The 17,874-nt window shown below is 31.4% G+C and overlaps 1 protein-coding gene across 6 annotated transcripts in view; it reads right to left on the bottom strand.

The window, feature by feature from the left end:
* BTBD10 (BTB domain containing 10) overlaps nt 1–17,874 on the bottom strand; it is a 62,732-nt gene that overhangs the window by 19,763 nt on the left and 25,095 nt on the right. For all 6 annotated transcript variants that reach the window (XM_079102715.1, XM_079102718.1, XM_079102719.1 and 3 more), the window contains 2 exons: nt 3,523–3,719; nt 1,189–1,474 (listed from right to left, as the gene is read on the bottom strand). In XM_079102715.1, coding sequence (XP_078958841.1) covers nt 1,189–1,474; nt 3,523–3,719 — 483 coding nt within the window. The remainder of the gene's footprint in view (nt 1–1,188; nt 1,475–3,522; nt 3,720–17,874) is intronic.

Below are 17,874 nucleotides of genomic sequence, written 5' to 3'. Positions count from 1 at the left end.
CCCATGAATATTAATTTTCATCCCCAAAGAAATGCTTTAGTCAACTGACATGAAAAGAAGCTTTCACTGATTAAAAAAAAACAGTCTTTCAAGAACCAAATGTCATACAATTTTCTCAAATGCTTGAACTCTTTACAAAAGGGGAAAACTATTCTTTTCAAATCAATATGAACACTTAAAATCTTAAACCTGCTAAAGCAAAAATTTAAATATCTATTTTTTTACTGTTTCGCATTTTATGTAAAAATAAAGTTTAATTAATAATGTCACCTTCCTAATAACTTCCATTAATGGTGGTCCCATACAATACTAAAAATACATTTTTTTTCTTCATGGATATAAAGTCTAGTGTCAAAATTAAGAGAAAACATTTAGCAACTCAAATGTATACAATATCACAATGCCAGCATTTATTCTATATTCTCACATGAACAGATCACCTATATTCACAGTTACTACGTAAGTAAACCAGAAAAATACATGTTTTTACTTCATGTAAACTTCTATTTCACTCATACATCCCTTTATTTTAATTTTTGACAATATAACTGATTTTACATCAAAAAGCATTTGATGCTCATTTTGGACATGTTGAAAAATCAAGTCTATAACTGTTTATATCCTTAGATTGAAGTTCCCATAATTACAAACTTTAAACTGTTATTCTGTACCAGCACAAATAAGAAGATAACTATTAAATCCTTCATTTTACTAAGAATACTTCTTAACGGAATTTCTCTCTTTTTTTTCCCTCTCTAAAGTACCTATATCAAACTGACAATTCATGCTGACTTTATCTTTAAAAAATGCTGATATCTCCTCTACTTAGTAGTTGAATCTGGAAACTCAAGTGCAGAAAGCACTGCTAAAATCACAGTTAGATTCACTCCATAGTCTTAATCTGCAACAATCTTTCAGTATCCTCACTTAAATAACTAGTTATATACTATTTCTACTGGTACTGCAAAGAACTTTAGAAATAAAACCGTATTTTCAAGCTTTACTCTATCACATTCTGGCTACATTAACTTGGACAAGTAATTTGACTTTCAAATTTATAGTTCTTCCATCTGTAAAACAGAAATGTTATACTCCAACAGAGAATTATTGTAAAATTTAAATGGAAAACTACAATAATGGCTATGAAAGTACTTTATAATTAGTAATATAAAGAACAATAATACAAACCTGCCCAACATTGTATTTGGCTGTGCGGTAAAAATGGATGGGTCTACAACAAATCTAGTGTTATCCACTATTAGTGTCACTCGTTCCGATGTCCTTACATTCCGAGCTCCTTCTTTTGCATTTTCGTATACAAACACCATCTCCCCAGATGTCTTACAGCTACCATCTGAACTTGACTGGCTACTGTTTCTGCTGCTATTCCCAGTACTGCTAATGGAACCATTTGGGGATCCTTTTTGAGGACGAGGACTGCTTGGACGAGAAGAACTATGATCTTTTTCTCGCTCTGAAATAAAGATATTAAAATTAGGTCAATTGTCTATAAAAAAAATCAAGATATGTATAAATCTTTTGAAGTGTTTGATTTAGATAAGCTCTTTTAACTCACAGCATTTTTAAAATTTCAAATCACATTTTCAAAGGATACAATAAGCATTCATTTATTTCGCAGGAGTAAAACCATCAAAATGTTTTCTAAAAATCTTCATTTGTAAACTTTTAAAAAGACATGTATTACTAACTAATGTTGACCAGACAAATATCAAAATTAAGGCTAATTTCATATTATCACTCCACTTAAAAATACATACAAAGTCAAGGATCCAAATATTCTTATAAGTCAATAATCACACATTAAAAGTTAGTAAAATGTTAATACCAACTTAAGCTGGTCTAATTACCAAAAGGGATAACACTATTCTGAGAACATAAAGTATAAACTCTGAAATCTTACTATGTTAACAAGGGCACTCTAAAACCAACAATTTATCTCACAAAAGGAAATACAAAAGAATGATAAAAAACTCACTAAGGACAGCAAGAAGCATTTATTTTTTCAAATGACTTTCAATGTCTACCAAAAAAAGTGGCTTTAGCAGCTGATGATATAAGTGCTTTCTTCTTATTCCTATTTCTGTTGAATAAAGCAATACTACAAAGTTTACAGAATCCATAAATATCATCTTTAATTGACAGAAAATAGTGCTAAAATTCAGGAAATTCTCTTTAGATGCTCCAATATTATCAACAGGAAAATAAAAACTAAGATTTTATTATGAATTTATTTAGAGGCTGCATCACTAAACTTTAAAGGTGACCTAAAAATGTACCTCCATCTCATCAGTTTCATCAGCTTTTGCCAAATTCCTCTATGACTCAGGCTACTTAGAACACACTGTACAGCACTACTGATTATATAATTAGGTTTGCTATATCTCTAGAGATACTCTGACACCTCCCTTTTATGTCTGTTTCCACAATGCTGGTAGCATCCCAAAAGCAAAATGTTAAAGTAATAAAACAATTTATTATAGTCTGCTATCCTGCTCTCAGACACTGAACTCTGCATGTAACAAATTGTCAATTCTTATTTATAACTGTTAATTTTTAGCTTATAAATAGTAGTTTCTCTCCAAGGACCAACTTAGATATTAGTAACTTCCCTGCATTATTAGACTCCAACATAAATTATTTTTATTTTAAACAGACTATCATAAACTACTTCATATAGTTAGTCAAAATATTTTCTGTGTGTGTGCTAGGGATAGACCTAGGATTTCACACAGGCTGAGCTCTATCCAAATATGTTTCTCCATCTCATGTACTAGAGAGTGAACTTAGGGCCTCATGATGTTAAGCACATACTCTACGACTGAGCTATACCTCTAACCCATAGTCAAAATATTTGATTTGTCCCTTCTCTAGGAGAAAGTGAAAATCAAGCTCATGTTGCTTAAGCACATCTGCTTCAGAATGGTGCCTTACAGTCACACAATGCCTTCACCTGGGATAATAATGTTCATTTACAGTAATGAGTGGGAAGGAGGAAAAAGACCTGAGCTAGCTACAAGGAATATAAAACACTTCACACTTCCCTTTCATCTTCTATTTTTATTACTAAATTTGAAATACTGTCAAAAGTCAGAAAAAATAACTCCATCACAATTATTCTTTCCCTTTATCTGTAAGCATGATTAACCAGATATTCCTGTCAATAATTTACTACACACTATTTTATAATAAACCACTGCTGTTTCTTGTAAGATAAAAATTAACTTGAAATTTTTGCAAAATCTACATCTCAGTTTCAAAGCCTTTTCAAATAGTTTTTATAAGACTGTCCCAGACTCTTAAAATGAATTCACCTTTGTTATATCTGATAAACTTTTTTCACAGCAAGAATCAAGCTCAGCTAAAATAGAAACAAACACTATGATAAAATTAGCTAGCTAATTTTACCCTTAAGTATTAGGCACAATTCAATGTCACTGCCACTTTAAAAAGGTAAATGCATGCTTTTAAGAACTACTAAGAAGGTTTGCTGATTGTACATACCAACATGATGCTGCCGTGTTGGAGAAGTAACATTTCTAATACAAGGAGTGAGCTGAGACTCAGTTCTTTCATGAGATGAATCTCGTGATCTGTCACTTGACCTTCGTCTATCTCTTGATCTCTCATGTCCACCACTAGCACCATGCAGACTCATTTTGGTGTGGTCGACTCCTCCTTTAGCCACACGTGAGGGAGTACTGATAAATTAGAAAAGAAAATTAACCATAAAAGCAGAAAAATAAGACAGAAAATGCTTAAGAGAACATAATTAACAAACAGCCATTAATATTTTAAGTGCAAAAATCAAAAGCTATTTTCCAACTGTGAAATCTAATTTAACCTCAAACCTGCAGGCTGTATAAACTCTAGAATATTGTGACTGTAATGATCACATAATTGAACTCAGTTTTTCATAGATGAGAAAACTACTTAGAAAGGTCAACTAACTTTTGAGTTAGAAGTCAAAGTAATAGTGGTAGATCACCCAGATAATAAAAGTATTACTCTCATGTTCTCTTGATTTCTTTGTGGAAGAAAAAGAGATGAAAAGAGCCCATATTTTAGAGCTCTTAAAAAACAGAGGTATGGGGCAAAGTAATGACTCTACCTGTTAAATAAAATAAGTCATTACATACTAATTTCAAGTATTCACTTTGAGAACTCTTTTCAAACACTATGATAAAAAAATGTTTGAAGAGCATTTCTCTGAAAACTGTAACTACACTAATCATATAAAAATCACAGAATTTTAAAAATTTTAAGATCTCTTTATACAGAGTAAATCTGTCCAAGAGAAAAACTGAGACTGTTAACTAAAATAATTAGCAGAATTCACTCACACAGTCACATTTATTAAGTTATATGTACTGAAGGCACAATCATATGTTAAATGCCAATAGAAATAAAAACTTCCTCTGGTGCTTACAATCAAAGTTTAATGGTAATATGTAAACATGTAAAAATTTAAACAATTCAAGAGGTATCCCAACTTCTAAATGTAAATCTACCATATATATCCCAAACATACAACTGCTAGATGAAAGACAATAAATAAATGCTTTAGGAGTACAAAGGAATAAGTCACTGCTGTAGATTAGTCACTAAGTACCCCAGTCCCTGATAAATTGATGTTACTTTGGTGGGGGGTCATACGGGGGGATTGAACTCAGGGGACTCAACCACTGAGCCACATCCCGAGCCCTATTTTGTATTTTATTTAGAGACAGGATCTCACTGAGTTGCTTAGCACCTCGCTGTTGCTGAGGCTGGCTTTGAACTTGCTCTGTTCTTGCTCCTCCTGTCTCAGTCTCTAGAGCTGCTGGAATTACAGGCATGCACCACTGTGCCCAATAACAGATAAAAATTTTAAGAATCAAAATGTAATGCAGGTAGGAAAATTGATGGTAATCAAAATGAGAGAACCAGACACAGGGTCATTTGGAAATTTGTCATGTTAGAATACATGACAGTTCATAGTTTTAAAATATTGAAGTATATTTAAGAAACTGAAGTAACTTCATGGTTTTAGAGTAATACTTAGAATCAAATTGCCCTTTAATGCTATAGTTGCTTGACATTATTACTTGATATTCTGAAAACAGGTTCCTCATTTATAAAATGTAGATCTTACTCACTTTCTAATGCTAATGTGAAGATAAAAGTGTAGTAAGTAGACCAGCAATGTACCTGCCATGATATAATCACCCCTTAAATACTAATTTATTTAGTTATGAAAGGTGAGCCTAATAAAGTTCAAGACTGCAAGATTTCTTAAGTCACACAGTATTTAGTGAAAATACTAATAACACTATAACCTAAGCCTTTGATTTGTTCCAGCACCCCCTCCATATTATTATACTGTTTCTCCCTCACCCAAATCACACTAGTTAAAATATAGTCTTAGAGATTCAGAAAACAGGTTTTTAAATACTTCAGTGTTTCAGGGTCATCTCTTGTTGACTTGTGAGCTACAGCACTTTTCATTATTTTAGTGGTTTGTATTATGAATATCAATTATCATCCTGCTATAACACTAATTACAAGGACAGAAGATAGGGCTGACTTATTTACCTTGCAGGTTACTTCTAGGCAATTCTATGAGAGTTCTCTCTCATTGATCTAAAAATTCCACTCCTTTCTTTCCAGAGAAAACAAAAACACTAGGAAAAAAATCTTTTTCTTTAAATGGAACAAATCAAAAGATTCTGCTGCATCTGTGTTTAACACTGGAATTTCCGGCTCACTTTCTAAAGCAGGAAAAACAAAGGAATCAATACCAACAGAACAAGGATTGTATATTGAAAAAAATAACTCTTCAAATTATTCTACCTGTTAAGTTTTAATCATTTGCAACTATAAAAAAGCATATTTCCTAAATGTGAGGCTAACAATGTAAAGGACAAGATACAATGACAACTATAGCTAAGGCAAATGTAGGCTAAATGTTCAGTCTGAGTAAGGGCCAACCAGACTAATTAAATGAATAGCATTTCTACCAGACATTTTTGTAGTTAAAAGATTAGATGCTGCTGAGCATTCTGATGAAATACTTACTTCTTTCTACTGCTTAGATTTTAAATGAATGGAAAAGTTGTCATAATACACTTCCATCTTTTGTTTTCATTCCAAATAGAACGTACTCTGAATTAGTCCTTCAAAACCAGATGTCATGGAAGACTAATTATGCCCTCCTCTAATTAAATAATTTTAGATCAGGAGAGTACTCTAAAGGTAAAACAATGTGTGTAAAAGAAAAATGAGGACGAGCAAGTTAAAAGGAGACAGCTCTACTTCAGGCTGCATTTAAGAGAGTTTGAGATACATGAATCGAGGACAGGTAAGGAAATGAAGAGTGGCTCAGCCCCAACATCATCTTCTAGCCAAGACAGAATAACAAGGTCAACATTTACTCTTCTGTCTGAAACAATTCCAAAAGAGAGAACATATTAAACAATGATTTGCAAGACACAGTACATCAGGCAATATAGGGCAGTAATCCCCAGAAAGAAAGCAAATGAAATAAGACCAGCAATTATACACACTTCGTATCTTGAGAGTTTCCAGAGTAAACAGAGAAGAAAGCTAAGCAAAACCGGAGAAACTCTGAGTTAAAGATATGAAAGTTGAACTGTTGGGATAATAGATGGCTCGAGTTCTCAAAAAAGAATACTAGAGAGGAGAGAGCAGAACAGAGTGAAAACTTTGGAGATCTACAGAGTCCTCCTTGAGTACTGAGCTGAATACTTCAAAACATACATGTGAGAAAAGGACCAGAGGCCAGGAAAAAACAAAGAGTTAGAGGAAACAATGCCCAGCACTCACCAAGGTCCAGGACTTGTCCCCACAAGTCAGACTTAAGAACCTCATAATTTGTAAGGAAGCAGGGAAAGAATCAGTAAAGTTTTAATTCTAAAATGAGAAATAATTAAGCCTAGACTGAGCACTGCTCCAGTTACAGCAAGACTAAAAGAATACAACTGCTTCCAAATAAATAAATCCTAAACCAAAGCTCAAGAGTATTTATAAAAATCCAGAAATATCAAACACCCAAAGAAGGTAAAATTCACAATGTATGGCATTCAAACAAAAATTAGAAGGCATGCAAAGAAGGTAGAACACATAACTCATAATTAGGGAAGATAATCAAGAGAAATCAAACCAGAACTGACACATATGTTAGAATTAGAAATAAAGGCAATGAAAGCATCAATATAACCATATTTTTCCAAAAAATTATGAGAGAAATCAAAGACTTTTAAAAAAGACACAAATCAAACTTCTAGTGATAAAAATGACAATCTTCGAGATGAAAAACACACTGAATGGAATTAATGGGAGATACACATCATAAAAGAAAGGTAATAGGAAACATCCAAAATAAAACAGACAAAACAGAAAAGTAAATAAACAGATCACCATTGTGCTGTGGGTCAACTTCAAGTGGCCTAATACAGATATTTAAAGGGAGTCCATAAAAGCAGAGAAGTAGGAAAAGAAAAAGGATAAGAAATAATGTTTGAACTTGTTCTAAATGCAATGAAACTTTTAAAACCACAGAAGCAATATGCCCAACAAATTCCATGCATACTTTGAAGACAAAAACAAATGACCAATATTCTGTCAACCCAGTTTGTTACACTGAGCAAAATTCGTTTCAAAAATAAAGGGGAAATACAGGCTTTTCAGATAAAAAAGACAAATTAGTCATAAGCAGACTTGAACTATAAGAACAGTTAAAAGGAAATTCTTAGAAGAAAAATATGTGTAGATCCAATAATATGTATCTATATAGGAATGGAGAACACTGGAAATAACTACGAGGAAATAAAATATTTTACTTACTGTTTAAATCTCCTTAGAAGATTAATCTAAACAATAATTGTAACAATATAATATGAGGTTTACAGTATATATATATATATAATTACAACAGCACAAAGTCTGGGAAGGAAGAAATGGAAAACACTATTGGAAATAGTACAACATCATTTGAAGGCAGACTAATTAAAGATGTATTCTATATACTAAAGCAACCAGTAATAAAACAAAACAAAGAAATATAGTTAATATTCAACGATGGAGGTAAAATAAAATCATTTTTTAAAAATTCAGTTAATCCAAAAGAGAACAAAGGAAGGGAAAGGAAGAGAGGAATAAACAGGGAAAAACAGCAAATAAATATCAAGATAACAGACTTAACCATGTCAATGATTATATCACACACAAAGTAAACCATTTAAATATAAATAGTCTAAGCCATAAAAGATAAGAGATGCTCTGAATGGATAAAATAGCTAGACCCAACTATATACTGCCTATGGGAAACACACTTTAAATATAAAGGTACCAAAAGGTTCAATATGAAAGGTACATTATCCCAACACTAATCCAAAGAGAGCAAAGCAGAGCTCAAAGCAAAGACCGGTATCAAGGTATTTCATAAGAATAAAAAGGTTAATTCATTAAGAAGATATACCAATTCAAATGTTTTTCTGCATCATAAAAGAACTTGAAAATATATGAAGCAAAAAGTGATAAAATTATGACAAATAGATAACTCCACAATTTGAGTTAGAAATTTTAACACCTCCCTTTTTAATTTTTTTTTAATTTTTTGAATGCCCCTCTTGATTGACAGGTAGGTAGATAGATATTGGTGCTGGGGATTGAAACTATGGTCTAGTACCTGATATAAGAATGCATTCTACCACTGAGATATGGCCCAGTCCTCTCATAATATTTAATTGAGCAAATAGACAGAAAATTACTATGAGTAACACTATCAACTCACTTGACCTAACTGACAATTATATAAAACTTCACCCAACATAAAACTCATTCATTTCACATGCACATTTACCAAGAAAGACAATATTCTAGGCGATAAAACATGTCTCAATAAAAAGAATTTAATCATACAGAGTATTCTCTGATTACAAAAGAATTAAATTAAAATTTGGTAACATATCTGGGAAGTTTCTAAAGATTCAGAAATTAAGTAACCCCTTTAACTAAATAGTTCATGGGGCAAAGAAGAAATCAGAGGGGAAATTAGAGAATTTTGAAGTAAAAGTGTTTTAGTCAGCTCTTTTTTTTTTGATGTTGTGACCAAAACATGGCAAGAACAATTAGAGGAGGAAAAGTTTATTTGGCATGTGGTTTCAGAGGTCTCAGTCCACAGACAGTTAAGTTCATAATTCTGGGTCCAAATGAACAAACTACATCATGATGAAATGGTGAGGCAGAGGAAAGCAGTTCAGGATATGACAATCAGAAAGCAAAAAGAGACTAACCTCTGCTCACCAGGAGGTACACGTACAAGGCATGCCCCTAATGACCTACCTCCTCTAGTCACACCCTACCTGCCTACAGTCATCACCCAGTTAATCCACTTAAGTGGATTAGAGTACTTATTAGGTTGACTCTCATAACACAATCATTTCACCTCTAAACTCTCTTGCATTGTCTCACACAAGCTTTTGAGGGATACCTCATATCTAAACAGTAACAGAAAGAAACTGGAAAAAAAAAATCAAACCTTGTGTGGCATGACATTATAGCATTATTTAGAGGACAAACTATAGCATTAAATTCTTATATTAGTAAAGAAAAAGGTCTAAGAAAAATTACCTTAGTTTCTACCTTAAGAAAACAGACAAAGAAACCAGGCATGGTGGTACATGCCGTAATCCCAGCAACTCAGAAGGCTGAGGCAGGAGGATCCCAAGTTTGAGGCCAGTCTCAGCAACTTAGATGCCCTCTCAAAAAAAAAAAAAAAAAAAAAAGAAAAGAAAAAAGAAAAAGAAAGAAGAGAAAAGAAAAAGAAAGGTAGATAATGAACAAAGTGAACCCAAAGAAAGTAGAAAACAGTAATAAAGATCAGGGTGGAAATCAATATAATTAGAAAGCAGAAAAATAGTAGAGAAAAACCAATGTAAACAAAAGCTGGCACTTTAAAAAAAACCAATAAAATTGATTATCCTCTAGCTAGACCTCTTGGGGAAAATAATGAGAAGATACAAAGTCTACAGAACAGATGCTAATATAATAATATTATAAGCAACTTTATGCCAATAAATTCAACAACTTGGAAGAAAGGGATAAATTCAAACCTACCAAAGCTCACTTAAGACATAGATAAGTTTAATATCACTGTATGTATTTTAAAAGTTGATTTGTAACTAAAAACATTCCTTTAAAGAAAAATTTCAGTTCCAGATAGCTTCACTGTTGAATACTATTTACCAATCCTTAAAAAATAATTCCAACCCTACACAACCTTTTTAAAAAATTGAAAAGATCATACTTCCTAACTCATCCTATGACAGACACCAAAACCAGATAAAAACATTAGAAGAAAACCACAAACCTTAGAACACAGATTTAAATATTCAAAACCAAATTTTATTAAATCAAATTCAATAATATATAAAAAGAATATCATAATAAGTGAAGTTTATCTTAATGCAAAATTGGTTGAATTTTCAAAAATCAATTGATACAACTCACCATATTAACAAATTAATGAACATGTATGTAAATTTTACTGGAAACGCATTATCAAAATCCAAAACCTATTCCTGATTTAAAAGCAAAACAACAATCAAACAAAAACCCTTAGCAATATACAATGAAACTTCATCAACTAGATAAAGAATATCCATGGAAAACATCATAGTTAGAGGTCTCAGACCAAATGTTCTCTACCTAAGACAGAAACATGAAACAAAACAAGATGAGGATGTCCCCTTTTACAACTTCTCTTTGACAGTGTATTGATAATTCTAGACAGTGCAAAATGACAAGAAAAAGTATAAAATAAAATGTGCTTGGATCTTAAAGGTCACCATAGGACCATGTGGTAAAAGCTTGGTACTCAGCCTGTGGCACTACTTGGAGCTAGTGGAACCTTTAGGAGGTGGGGCCCAGTGCAAGGAAGTTAGGTCACTAGTGGAGCACCTTTGAAAGAGTTATCAGGATTCTGGTTTTTCCCATCTCTCTGTCATTTTCTGACCACCATGAGGTAATTAGCAGCTTCTTTTGCCACATGTTCACCTGCCATGATGTACTGTGTTACCACAGGTCAAAAGAAACAAAACCAAGCAACCATGGGCTGAAATATCTAAAACTGTAAGCCAGAATAAACCTTTTTTCCTCAAGTAGAAGGCATTTAGATTGGGAAAGAAGCAGAACTCTACTGTTTGTAGATCATATGATCATCTATTATAGATCCTAGTACAAAAAGGTTACTAGAATTAATGAGTTTAGCAAGGCTACAGAATACATGATCATTACTTTTTAAATCCATTTACAATAATATTGAAAAACTGAAATATTTACATGAGTCAGAAGACTGAATACTGCAAAGGTATCAATTCTACCCAGGTTAAACACAGATACAACATAATTCCATTTAAAAGTCAAGTGGGTTTCTTTGTCAGAAGTGACAAAAATAATTCTAAAATTTATAAGTGGGGGGGATGAGGTAGAGGTCAGCAGTAAAGTGTGTGCAAGGACACATGAGCACATAGAGACACACACACACGTGGAAATGCAAAGTTCCTAGAATAGCCTAAGTAACTGTAAAAAAGAAAAGTTAGAAGACTAATATAACTTAATTTCAAGAGTTACTTTAAAACTGAAGTAACGAACACAATGTGCTATTGGTACCATGACAGATAAGTAGAAGAGAACAGAATAGAGACACCAGGAGAGTACCCCATACATATATATAGACAACTGATTTTCAACAAGGGTTCAAAAGCAATTCAGGAAAGAAAAAAATTTTTCATCAAATGTACTATAACAAGCAGATACACAATGGATATTTCACTTCTAGCACTTCAAAAGAAAAAAAAAAAAATCTCTCTGGTCCATAGTTCATATCATGCACAAAAGTTAACTCAAAATAGATCACAGATCTAAAACTATAAAACTTCTAGAAATAAAAAGAACAATTCATAAAGGAATAAACTGAAAATTGAAGTTCATCAAAATTAAAAACTTTAGTTCTTCAAAAAATACTGTGAAGTCAATAAAAAAATCCACAGACTCAGAGAAAATAAATATTTGCACACCATGTCTAAATGACTTATATATAGGCTACTTAAAGAACTCTCAAAATTAAACAAAGCAAAACCTCAAAATAATGGGCAAAAAATTTGAGATAAACAGGTGAAAAAAATACATAAAATGCTGAACATTAGTCACTAAGGAAATGCAAATTAAAACCACAATGTTATGCAATTATGTAGTTACCAGAATGGTTAAATAAAAATGACTATATCAAGTATTAATGAGGAATATGTATGAAATGGAACTCACATACACTTGTGGAGGGACTATAAATTGTTTTGGAAAACAGTTTGTTTTTTCTGAAGTCAAGCATACCCTAGCCATATAAATAACCCAGCCACTCCATTCTACATTATCCAAAAGAAATGAAAACACATGTCCCTAAAAAATACCTATATACACTACTCTACTGTCATTTATATCTAAAAACAACAAATTTTTAAAAAAGAGAGCCGGGCAGGTGTTGCACGCCTGAAATCTCAGCACCTTTGGAGGCTGAGATAGGAGGATCCCAAGTTCAAAGTCAGCCTCAGCAAAAGAGAAGTGCTAAGCAACTGAGACCCTGTAGCTAAATAAAAAATAAAATAGGGTGACTCTCATCAAGGGCCCCTCAGTTCAATCCCCAATACCTCCCTCATGCCCCCCAAAGAAAGAGAATAAAAGATTACTTAACTGGGGGAAATTTTTTTTAAAAAACCCTTATATACAAACATTCTTAGTTTTATTTGTAACAGCTTAAAAATATAAATTACCTAAATATCTACAAATGGATGAAAGGTTAAACCATTTGTGATATAGCCACACAATGGTATGAGACTCAACAATGAAAAAGAATAACCACTGACTCAAATTACGACATGAATCAAGCTCAAAATAATTATGAGTGAAAGAAGACAGACAAAAACTACATAAAATTATAGGAAATAAAGACTAATGTACAGTGTTGGAAAACAGACTGGTGGTTGCATGGGCATGGAGTGTAGGGACTGGAAGGGAAGAGTTATAAAGGCCCCAAGGAAACTCTTTGATGTGATGTATATGTTCATTATCCTGACTGAGGTGAGATTTCATGGGTGTATCACAAATATAAAAAATAGAGTTGTATACAAGATGGTTTCTTAGCCAAAATAAAACCTGCTTGACAATACCCTATCAGGATGCTGCAATTTATACTTAAATAATAAAAGTCTTTCTTCCCCTATTAGTGTTTTCCTATTTTTCTCACCAGAGTTCCCTAAATTCTATCTCATCAACCTACAACAGACCCTGACATACCATTCTTATGGTTCATGGTCCCAAGAAACCAAAAGCATATACTTCAACAATCATAGTAAAGAAAATTACCATCAACACTGAACACACTTAAAAGTTTACAGACTAACAAATATTAACAAATAAGGCTATGGTAAAAACTGAAATCAGAATTCTTAATCATGAATCCTCTGAGATGACAATTTTCATCAACTAAGGAATATTACATCATCATCTCTAGTTATAATCTACCTTAAACAAACTCAATTATCAAAATACCTCCATTAAAAAATTTTACAACTTTATATATAATACCAAATTTTCACTTAATTTTCAAAATCAAGCTTCAAGGTATATAGTGAATGAACAGGCAGTAGTCTCTAAAAATGTTTGACTCTTACTTAACACGGACACTGTTAGGAATAAATATCTATTTACATTAAAATTTCCTACTAATCTTGTATGGACTTCTGCATATAACTTTCAAACTCAATTTGTTTAAAAATTCTAATTATGGCAAGTTTTCAATAGTAAGCCTGTTCCTAAAGACTGAAAAGAAATTTAAGGTCCTTGTTTTATTCAGTTAGTTTCAGACCTCTAAAACTGAAAAATATTCTAATTCTAAAGTAATATAAAGAGAGTTTTAAAAATCCAACTCTACTGCAAAATTTATAACCTAAACCATGCTGCTCTCTAAATGAATTAAAGAAGTATGGTACAGAATACTATTCATCACTGAAAAAGAAAAAAAATATTGATATGTGCAACTCTGAGAATGTAACTTAAGTGCATTATGCTGAATGAAAACATCCAAACCCAAAAGTTGGTAATATATAATTCCATTTATTTAGTATTTTCAAAGTGACAAAATTACAAAAATGGAGAAAAACTCAGGGATTGCCAGATGTAGAGATGGAGAGAGGAACATCAAAGGGTTTCTCTGTAGTGATGGAAGAATCAAGCACCCTGACTGGTGGAAGTTATGTGATAAAATGTCACAGAACTAACTACATATCAGAAAAAAGAAAGAAAACTGATGAAATCTAAAAAAGGTTAACAGTTTAGTTAATAAAATGTAAATTTCCTGGTTTTGATAATGTACTTCACTAGTTATTTAAGATGTTATCATTGAGAGAAGCTGGGTAGAGTATACAGGAACTCACTGTATATTTTTTGTTACTTCTTATAAATCAAATTATTTCACAATGAAAAAGTTTGACAGAAGAAAAAAAGCAGCAGACACTGCAGAGACAGAAAACAAAAATCAATAAATTCAGTAATATAGAAGATACTGTATATATAAAACAAAGACTGACTGCTATTTTTAAAATTTATAGTAAGAAAGAATTCTTAGAAATTCCAAACACAGTAACGGCAATTTTTAAAGGTAACTAGGAAGGCTGGGGTTGTAGCTCAGTGGTAAAGTGCTTGCCTCTCACATGTGAGGCACCGGGTTCAATTCTCAGTACCACATAAAAATAAACAAAATAGATATTGTGTCCATCTACAACCAGAAAAAAAAAAAAATATATATATATATATATATATATTTTTTTTTTTTTAAAAAAGAAAGTCCAAACACAGTAACGGCAATTTTTAAAGGTAACTAGGAAGGTTGAAAGAAAATATTTGACATACACTTAAAAGTACAAAAAGGAAAGAAATGGATGAGGGTGAAAGCAGAAGGATAAGAAAATTATACAGCTAATTAAACAGGTTAACATTCAACTAATACATATGCTAAAGATAAAACAGAGAAAATGGAGGGGAATAAATTATCAAAGAAAAAATATATGAAAAATTTCCAGGAGTAACTGATATAAGCAGTACTCATCAGAAAATTGTTGACAAATACATAATAGTACAGTATCTTTAGTGTGAATGGTATATATTTACAGATGACCCTTTTTTGCAGTATGCATCCAGTATAACCATACATGACAGGACCAACTCCTAGTAAAAGGAATTATATTACTTAACTTTAAATACTCCTACCAATTGACATCATAACCTGGTATATCATTATCAATGTCTGTTGAATATAGCTAAAGTTTCAGGGTATATATATAATAAGTTAGCATTTCCTTTTGTCAAATACTACTATGTGTGTGTGCTTGTGTAGAAATATAGATACAAAGATTCACAAGATTCTTAAAACTTTCAATCACATTTTAAAAAACATTGTTTTCTTAAAAATGAGTTGAGCATCCTTGTAAATTTCCAATTAGATGTTCCTATCCATTTCTATTAGTTTGTCCTCAATAAAAAAGCACTATTTTCAATTCTAAATTTTTATTTTTGAGGGAAAATAAGTTGTTGTTAATTACTCTAACAAATATCATGTCCTAGTATTTTAATCTAAAGTTTTTAAAGGGGCTTTATACTAAATATATTTTTGAAGCAACTGATTTATGCATGCTCTCTATAAGCAGCATCTTTAATATGTTAAGTAAGGAGTTGACAAACTATGGCTCCTGACTCAAATTTAACCCAGTACCTGATTTTGTTAATAATGTTTTCTTGGTAAACAGTCATGTCTATTCAGTACAGGTTAAGAATCCATAATTCAAAATGCTCCAAAATTCTCTTGAGTACCTCAAGTAAGAAATTCCAAGCCTCACTTTAGATGATAAGTCACAGTCAAATCACAGGTGCACTAAAATTAATGCATAAAATTACCTTTGGGTTATGTGTATAAGGTGTAGATATTTGAAACATGAATTTCTTATTTAGACTTGGGTCCTATCCCCAACATACTTCCATTGTTTATATGCAAGTATTCCATTTTTTTTTTTTTTAAATCTGAAATCTGACATATTTCTGGTCCCAAGCATTTTGGATAAAAGATACTCAACCTATATTACTATTTATGGTTTCTTTCACATTAACAATACCAAAGTTCAGTGGTTGGGACAAAGACCCTTTAGACCAATATTTAAAAGTAGTACGCAAATCTTTAAAGAGTCCATTTTGAAATCATGCTAAGGATCTTTTACTGTCAGAAGTATATCAAAATTATATTTTTACTTAACTCCCTAAGACAGGCTTCCTTTCTGAAGAAATGTATGCTATGGAATCATGCTGTTTCTCTGATCAAGTATCAGAACTCAGACTGGTGAAATAAATTACAAGATATACATACATAAAACTATAATTCAATTATGCTATAAGATAATTTCATGACATAGGATATGTTCCGAATTTCCTTATTTTAAAAGGAAAGGTTATATAACAGTACATACAGTAATATCTAGAAATCATTTTTAAGTATATGAGTGGTTTTTATACATTTATATGTACATCCAGAAAAAAAAAGGCTATAAATACCAAAATACTTAGAAGTATTTTGATTTTAATATATATAATATTTTTATTTTCTTTTATATGCCTTTCTGTGTTTGCCAAACTTATGAAATGAAAATGTACTACTTTCCCAATGACAGGCATTTTTATCTTAAAAGAATCAGCAGAACCATAGGAAAGTATTCTAAAAAGTTAAGATAAAATGGTCTAGCTTGAGATTCTGCTTTTATAACTCTATTACTATAACTAGAAAAACATCTCTGGAACTGAAACCACAAATTTATATATATATATAATATGATTAATTTAGCTATATACATGAATAAGTCTTGATAACCAGCAAGATGACCAAAGTTTTAGAAATTAAATAAGGGAAATCACAAAAACTTCATTGTACCTAAAGGAAAGGATGTGACGAACTACATATATGTGTGGGTGTATAAACTAATTTTAAAATCCCAAATTTCTTAGAAAATGAAGGATCAGTAGGTTATGGTAATGATGACAAAAGGAAAAAAAAAAACAAAACAAAAAAAAACAGTTAAAACGTTTTAAATTGTAGTAACATTTCCTAATCAGGTAAGCAATGTTACCTGCCAAGATTTAAAACCTCACAGAAGAACAATTATCTTTATTTAGAAATTTTATCTGGTTGAAAATCAATTTTCACTAACCCAAAAACTTATCTGGCTTATTCTCTGTTTCAGTGACAGTATGCAGATTTTCTAGTCAGAGTGAATGTTTTATAAAACTAGAAAGAAAGTCATTTTAAACAATTAGAACTTTATCATTCAAATACATTTAGTGCTGTAAAAAATATATTTAGTCCTGTAAAACACTACTATTTATAAATAATTAAACTAATTCTTAATTCATCCAATATAAAAATATATCCAACTCCATCTTTAGAAAATTATTTCAAATATTTCATTTCTATCTTGAATTTTACTTTCAAATATATCAAAAATATTTCAAAATTAGTCTTTCCTTGAGTTTTTATATTCATAAATACAATATCAAATACAATGCATTTTCAAGTTACGTGAAATACAAAACATCAAAGTCATGAAAACAACAAAAATATTCTTCACTTATTTTAAATAACTTGCCATTAAACTGAAAAATATATGATCTTTTTCATCTATAAATGTAAATGATCACAATCAAACAAAGGCCAACATATCCCTCTCAATCTCTCTCTCATATTCATATATGTATATAATT

This window comes from Sciurus vulgaris (assembly GCF_902686455.1).
Source record: "Sciurus vulgaris genome assembly, chromosome: 11".
NCBI classification, from domain to species: Eukaryota; Metazoa; Chordata; class Mammalia; order Rodentia; family Sciuridae; genus Sciurus; species Sciurus vulgaris.
Note: the sequence above shows the minus strand (reverse complement) of the source record. Positions and strands in the feature narration are given on the sequence as shown.